Source organism: Pundamilia nyererei, unplaced genomic scaffold, assembly GCF_000239375.1.
Source record: "Pundamilia nyererei isolate P.nyererei 1_Seehausen unplaced genomic scaffold, PunNye1.0 scaffold00179, whole genome shotgun sequence".
In the NCBI taxonomy this organism is placed as follows: domain Eukaryota; kingdom Metazoa; phylum Chordata; class Actinopteri; order Cichliformes; family Cichlidae; genus Pundamilia; species Pundamilia nyererei.
In genome coordinates this window covers 480,019-487,781 of record NW_005187580.1, presented here as the reverse complement: position 1 = coordinate 487,781, position 7,763 = coordinate 480,019, and the positions used below count along the sequence as shown (strand labels likewise).

General features: G+C 40.3%; 1 protein-coding gene across 1 annotated transcript; it reads left to right on the top strand.

Moving 5' to 3' along the window:
* Positions 1-244: 244 nt before the first annotated feature.
* cnih1 (cornichon family member 1) lies at positions 245-6,413 on the top strand. Its single transcript, XM_005746492.1, has 5 exons — positions 245-455; positions 2,889-2,957; positions 5,370-5,482; positions 5,598-5,741; positions 6,112-6,413. Exons 1-5 carry the CDS (start codon positions 375-377, stop codon positions 6,137-6,139), a joined length of 435 nt encoding a protein of 144 aa, XP_005746549.1. The 5' UTR covers positions 245-374; the 3' UTR covers positions 6,140-6,413.
* Positions 6,414-7,763: the final 1,350 nt, after the last annotated feature.

The window sequence follows — 7,763 nt, the reverse complement described above, 5'->3', positions numbered from 1 at the left end:
GACAACATCTGATTGGCCCTGACTTCATTTTTAGGCACAACAATGATCATAAAAACACTACCAATGCAGTAAAAGCATACCTGGATAGAAAACCACACAATGGACACTATTCCTGAAACTGTGGGACTCCAGGAGATAAAGAAAACACCGAAGTTCAGAAAGAAATTCCAGGAGATGGCGCTAATGCATGTTAAAAGTGATTTCAGATAAGTAAATGGTCCAGTAGGTGGCGGTAACGCACCCTGCTCTAAGATGGTTGACTTGCAGCCACTAACACTCAAAGAAGAAGGGGAAGAAGCAGCAGTAATCGGTTGGGAAGCTGCCTGCATCATCTGCCGATCGAGCCAGGAACCGACCAGCAGAACCGGAGAAAAATGGCGTTCACATTCGCGGCCTTTTGCTACATGCTCGCACTGCTGCTAACGGCCGCGCTTATCTTCTTCGCTATCTGGCATGTAAGTACACATTTCTAGGTCGCCTGCCAAACGGTGCGGACGTAAAAGTAGGTGAAAGAATGAGAAAGACGGGCTAACAGTGAGCTAACGAAGCCTGGGAATGAATGGCACACACCCTGTCCGGTCGGCTAGGACAACAAGTTAGCAGTTTTAACACCAAGACGTGTTTTTAATAAACTATTTCCCATCATCCATATAGAGCTCAACACCACTTTTACATGTTTTATACCCCTTTATTTTGTTTGTATCGCTTGCCAGCTCAGAGTGCAGTGTTGGCTAGTTAGCATGCTAAGCTAACGTTTGGCTGTCATGTGTTTATCGACATGTCACATCTCTGCATTGTGTAATACCGCCAGGTTTTGCAGTCACAACCCCAACGTAAGCATGGGGAGTTTGGAGCACATTAAACTAGCTGTAAATAATTAACTAGCTGTTCAGTCATTTACTAGATTGAGGTAATCAGTGACGTGGCTTGGGATAAATAATAAATAAATAAATAGATAAATAAACTTTCCAGTTTGGATATCTTCAGTTTTCTGCTTCTGGCTGGTCATATTGGAGAACTTACCTGTTGTATTGTGAATAAATAACTTGAAGACAGAGAACATGCAATTTGCTTTTGAATGCAAACCAAATACTAATTTTCTTTGATTTTCATTCATATCACTGATTAAAAAGCTTATTTGAAGTAATACAATCATACAAGGTAATCTTACTCCTTTCTGTAAAAGACCCTCTCTAAGTATTTCAAACCATGTTTCAAACAAATCAGCCTCACAAATAAGTTAAATATGAGAATTTAGCTTATCTGATTGTATCCACACTTGAAATCAGGGTTCAGTATTTTGCCGAAGGATACCTGACAAGTATTCTATCACCTGAGCCACAGCCTACCCAATACCCGAAGATGTAGTAAATTAATTTTCTATAAAATGACCTATTTTGTTTAGATTCTGCTTCTTTTTTTTTTTAAAGATGGTGCTGCATCTTAAAGTTTTTTTGTTCCTGTTTTTTAACATGTCTCTGGTTACTGCAAGCGAAAGAATAAGGGAGCAGTTTTGGTGTGAATATTATACGTGTTATTGGGATATTTTACCACTTTAATGTAGAGCATAGGTGTCAAACTCTGGGTCGTGGGCCAAATTTGGCCCCCTGATGCAGAGGAATCATTTACTAACAAGCAAATGATCCGCTGTTTGATTTTGGGAGGAGATAGAAATCCCTTTGGGGCTGTGTCAGGAAGGACATCCAGCATAAAGACTCTGCCAAATCAAAAATGTGGAGCCACTGTCGTAGCCCCTTGTGAAAAAGGGTGCCTAAAAGTAGCTTTTATTCTATGCTAAAGTTTGTCAAATGGCCTGGCCTGTATTTATATAGCGCTTTACTAGTCCCTAAGGACCCCAAAGCGCTTTACATAACCAGTCATCCACCCATTCACACACACATTCACACACTGGTGATGGCAAGCTACATTGTAGCCACAGCTGCCCTGGGGCGCACTGACAGAGGCGCCACCGTGCCCTCTGACCACCACCAGTAGGCAACGGGTGAAGTGTCTTGCCCAAGGACACAACGACGAGACTGTCCAAGCCGGGGCTCGAACCAGCAACCTTCCGATTACAAGGCGAACTACCAACTCTTGAGCCACAATCGCCCCAGCCACAAAGCTGAGGGTATAGCAGATGAGTTTGTTTGAGCTGATTATAACTTGGGGTTTAGTCTTTTCTGAAAGCCATTAACCATGAGTGACATGCATAGTCATAGTTTGGTTGGACTAGAACAGATCATTTATCATTTGCCTTTGTTTTACTGAGATGAATTAATATTTTGTCTATAGGAGTGGAATTTTTGCAGTTACCTTATACATGATACATTTTTAGTTTCTCCTAGATGTGTTAAATGATTAGTTGAGCTAATTTCAAACAGAGTCACATTTGGCTAACAGAATTCTACCCTTGTTATGTTTGCAGTTACTGGCAAAAAGCATAACTTCAGTTTTCCTAAGAGGAAGTCAAAGCTTATTTTCCTGTAGTCAGAGGCTAACAGATTAGAATTTTAGTTAAATATTGTTAGGATTAGGGGAAAAAAGTTCACAATACAGAGCTTCAGACCTGTTATTAATGTAGATGGGGAAAAGTAATAGACCTGAAATAGATCCTTGTGGTACACCACAAGTAACATTTCCAGCTGGTGACCTTTTGTCACCTATTGATTAAATCTATTGCTTTTATATTCATCCACAGTATTAAAAGCCATTTGAAAGTCAGTAAATACCGCACCAGTATACAAGGCATTATCCATATTAAATCAAATTTTATTGTGAAGGTACATAAGAGCAGTATGGGTAGTGTAACCTGGTAAAATATTATTGCACCTGCTGTCCTCTGAGTCTCTGTTTTTAACATTTTACCATTGATCACCTTGGTCCTTCAGATAATCGCTTTCGATGAGCTGAAGACTGACTACAAGAATCCTATAGATCAATGTAACACTTTAAATCCGGTAAGTGATCTCACCTCTTCAGCTATCACACCTTCCTTGCATGCAGATATGCTCTGATGAAAGATGTTCTCTTTATTTTAGTACAACTTTATCCACCTATCTGTCTTTTTCTCTCATTTCTCTGCACTGTTATGCTAAATAACCTGCCTGTTATAACTTCAGTGATCTTGTCAGCTGTCAAACTCTAACAGCCTTTTTGTTTTTCCTTATCTGCTTTTTTTTTTTTTTAAACCACTTTTAACGACAAAAAGACAGTTGAAAAGGTCAAAAAGATTAAAAGAGTCAAAATTGCATTAAAGGTTTGTACCAATCTTTAAAATGCCCGCTCAAGTCCAACTCAGTCTGCAGTCTTGTCATTTTGCACGGGGAAGTGTTTGCAAACGTCTTTTCAGTTAACTAATCTTTAGGTCAGGGTTCAGCTCGGGATTAGACAACATGCCACCTGTGCCTCACCTGTATCCTTTTTATTTCCTCCCCCCACCTACACGGTCGTTATAGTTTTGTTTTTGGCTTTTCAATCTCTTCTTTGTATTTCTCTCCTGTACGCCTCAAAGTTCAGCTTCAGACTGATTGCACTGACTAACAGGCATGTTTTCAGCTTTCTTGAACTACCTTTTTTTGGCCGTAGAAGCAAATGGATATCTAACAGTCGGTAAGCACTATATTCTTGGACGAACAGTCCTCCTTATTGATTATGGATTAAGAATAGCTGTTAACTGAAAAGACTTGCAAATGCTCAAAACATGCATGATCTTTACTACAACCTACCCTTTGTTTGCATATAGTTACAAGTATAGAGTATTCCCAGGAAACTCTGAGAGATGGGTATCTTGTTTTCCATTTGAAACAGCAGTTCTGGCAGAGCTTGCACATAACTGTTAGGATGGTATAGAATCACAGCAGCCCGAACACTAGTCTTTTGATTTTGTAAACCCCCCCCCCCCCCTTTTTTTTTTAAATACTTTGCGTGTTTGATTTTTCCAAGACAGCTTGTTTTATTCTTCAATCATCGGTTTTCTTAAATGCATGTCACAACTTGTTTTTCTGCAAGGTGAATGCTACAATTTGAGTCAGCAATTAGCAGACCTAGGCCACTGTTTATGATCTCAGTGTTGGCTCTAACCCGCATCACCTGTGGTTCAGAACAGATGGCTGCAGAATCCAAACACTCTCCAGCTCAGCAATATTTAGAGCTCCTGATTGGTCAGTGATTCTTAGCTGAAAAGTGAAGGTTCCTCTACGTTTAAGCCTTGACATGCTCCACAGTCCGATTTGCAGTTTTGGCCTCTTGTTTTTCTCAGCTCAGTTGGCACAATAAATTTATTTATTTTTTTGTGCAGTTGTTTTGTATTTGGCAGCACAGTGCAGGATTTCAGCACATTTAAAGCCCGTCCCGTCCTTCCTGCAACTTCCTCTTTCCCACACACCCCTCACCCTTCCATCTGTGGGCTGTTGGTTGCCCCCTCCTCTCCGCCCTCTGCTCTTATTTTTAATGCATGGCTTCCATGTGGCGCCTCCATCTGCCCCCCTGAACCCCGCAACCAGCTCGAACTCTGTCAACCTGAGGCAGACTGCTGCATCGACAATGCTAAGCGTGCTCACAGCATGGTCCTTCTCTGGTGTGTTGTCCAGTGCGCTTGTCAGGAAGTGGAATGATCTGTAGGTTCACCCTCACTGCAGAAAATGTCGATGTTGGGATGCGCAGATATTCTTCAGAGCAATTTGTCCCCCTTTAATTGTGGTCACACTTGATAATGCATGACATAACCAGGGTGGGAAATTAACCATGTTCTCTATCCATTTGCAACAGTTTATTTAAAAAAAAATTATGCAAGCACCACATGTTTCTTCAGTGACTAAAAGAGGCGATTATACAAATTAATTTTCTCAATGCGTAGCCACATATGGCTTCACTGTGGCACCTTTTCTAAGCATTAAACAAGTGAAGAATGGCTTAAAATCTGCATATGGATGATTTAAATTTTTCACCCTGTTTCATGTGTTAAAATAAGGCAGTATGTGTTTTACATAATATAAGATGAAGCTGGACCTCACTAAAGGCCTGTATAGCACATGTAAAGCACAAAATTATAGCTTAACCAGAGTTCATTTGTGATTCAGTCCTTCTCTTGTATTCTTTCAGCTACTGCAATTTTTAGACGTCTGCTTCTTTAAATAGCGCCGCTTTCTCCTTGTAAAAAGGACTCATTACCTTTGAGGATTCGTTACATCACATTGTGTTGTCCTCTGATCAGTGTGCTTCAATTTCTAAGTCTCTGCATTTATTCCACACATTGAGTGGATTGATTAACTTTGTTTAGACAGTACATTACTAAGTCAGAATTAGAACAAGAGAATTGAACTATCAGCTGTATGCGAATATTGACATGTCTTCTTCCTTGGCTCCTTTAGCTGGTGCTCCCAGAGTATCTTATCCACTTCTTCTTCTGCGTGATGTTCTTCTGTGCGGCCGAGTGGCTCACCCTCTGTCTCAACTTACCACTGCTGGCTTATCATGTCTGGAGGTACGTATTCGAAAACACTGATCCTAGAGTCAACACCTGGTTTTACTTAACTAAACCTTTGTAAACAAGTCACATCTGCGTGTAACTCGCTGCTTTCATGTTTGCCTTTCTGCAGGTATATGAGCAGACCTGTGATGAGCTGTCCAGGACTTTACGACCCAACAACCATCATGAACGCTGACATCCTGGCGTACTGTCAAAAAGAAGGCTGGTGCAAACTGGCTTTCTACCTCCTGTCATTCTTCTACTATCTCTACGGGTATGTTTTTCACTTGTATTTTTCTGCTCTTTACTTTACTTTTCATTTGTATCTGCTGAGAGAAGAATCTTTGAGACTTAGACTTCATTACGGCGGCTATTGTTTGCAGTGCAAAAAATGTGTGGATATGAAGATATGTTGATCCTGGGGTAGTTTTGTCAGAGAGGCGGACACCACTTTATTTGTTCGTTGAAAGGTAGAGGCAGTCAGTAGTGACAGGAGAGCAACACAGCATGGCTCTGTCTCTGTCTAAAATCTGCCTACCAGCAGCTTTTAAAAAGGCGCTCAGTCTTCCTTTGTCAAACAACAATTTTTGGATTTATGTACCAGCCTTGATGCTTATTTAGATATTCCTCGTTCTCTCCAACAGGATGATCTACGTTCTGGTGAGCTCTTAAATGGTGCGATGAAGCAAAAGGACCTGCATGTACAGTAAACGACCAGACACTATGATCTTAGTGCTGGAGCACTGGACCTGCTGGAGACCACCTTTCAGCAACACAAGACGCCGTTTCCAAGTGGACAAACCTGTCATTTCAGAAACATTTAGCCAGTTTTAAGAGAATCCTGGTTGCAGTGTTCCTCTCATAGCACTATAGTTACAAAGCTTTTATGGAAAATATGGACAGACCTGAATGGACACATCTTTCTCTCTCTTCTTTTTTCCCTGTTTTTTTTAATAGTTTTTTTTAGTTTTTTGTTTTTTTTTTATGCTTGGGATTGAAAATAAAGTTTGCTTTTTTTCATCACGTTTCCCAACTGTTGAGTGTTTACAGACTAGGTAGACATTTTCAGGTGTGCATTTATCTGTGAGAATCTAAGCTGTGTGCTGAACTGCATTAGCTTTTTCTGTGAATAAGATCCCGGGCTTTAAAAGCCAATTTACACCTGCCACGTGACTCATTACCATGACTAAAATGAACAGCGGAGTGTAAAACAGACTTTTGTTCTTGCCCGCAGATGCAGAAGGTGTTATAACGTGACACTTTGAGGGCTGAAGTGCATGTTAACGAAACGTGTCGCACAAGGACGGTAGTAGTCTGGTTGTCGGTTATCACCTTTCAAGCTATCTGATGTATTGTTTCCATGCATCCCTGTCAAACTATTGCTGATATGTTTTCTTAAGTGTGGACCGCCATGTGTGTGATCTGTAGACCCGTCCTTGCAGGTATCTGTAAATAAAAGGTAGACTCAACAGTACTATAATGCAGCGGTTCCCACGGACTGGTTTGTGCCCGACAATATTTTCACGGACCGGCCTTTAAGGTGTCGTGGATAAATACAACAAAAAACTAGTACCGGTACGGAAAACAGATTTATTCATAACACACGTGAAAAGACCCAGGAAAACAGAGTTAACAAAAAAAAACGATAAAATAACGCTAAAAACCCTGAAAACCATACATTTCACACCAGAGTCTCAACTCTCCCGGGCCACGGACCGGTACTGGCCCGGGGGTTGGGGACCGCTGCTTTAATGTATTCACCGTTAGGAAGGAACACTATCCTCCTCTTTCCTTTCGGCATTCAAGTTTTGATCGACATCAGCTGATGTGCCATACTGTTGAATGTACCTTTGAATTTCTTTTTGTCGTTGTGCGTTTTAATTTCAACACCAAATATTCCACATTGTTAGAAGATCCAACGTTTTATTTTTCATGTTTTCAATTTGACCTTTTTTCTTGTTTTTAGTAATTCTTCGGAATATCAAGCACTCCTCGCAGTATCGCTCATCTCCAGAATCAGAATCTAGACTGATGTTTTAGGCCACTGCAAAAATTTTTTCATTCATGTTAGAGTATTTATTGTCATGTTTAACATGTAAATTTATCAGGGAAAAGGATTATCATTTGTCACATTCAAATAAAGAAGTTTTTATGTGTTAGATCACATCAAATTACATCTAGGAAATTGTTTATTTAAATCTAAATAAACTATCCTGCTCTGTTAATGTCGACTGGAGTGTTATTTCTATGCAAATGTCAACAAAAAACCTTAAGACAGCCCTCATGTCTTTATATT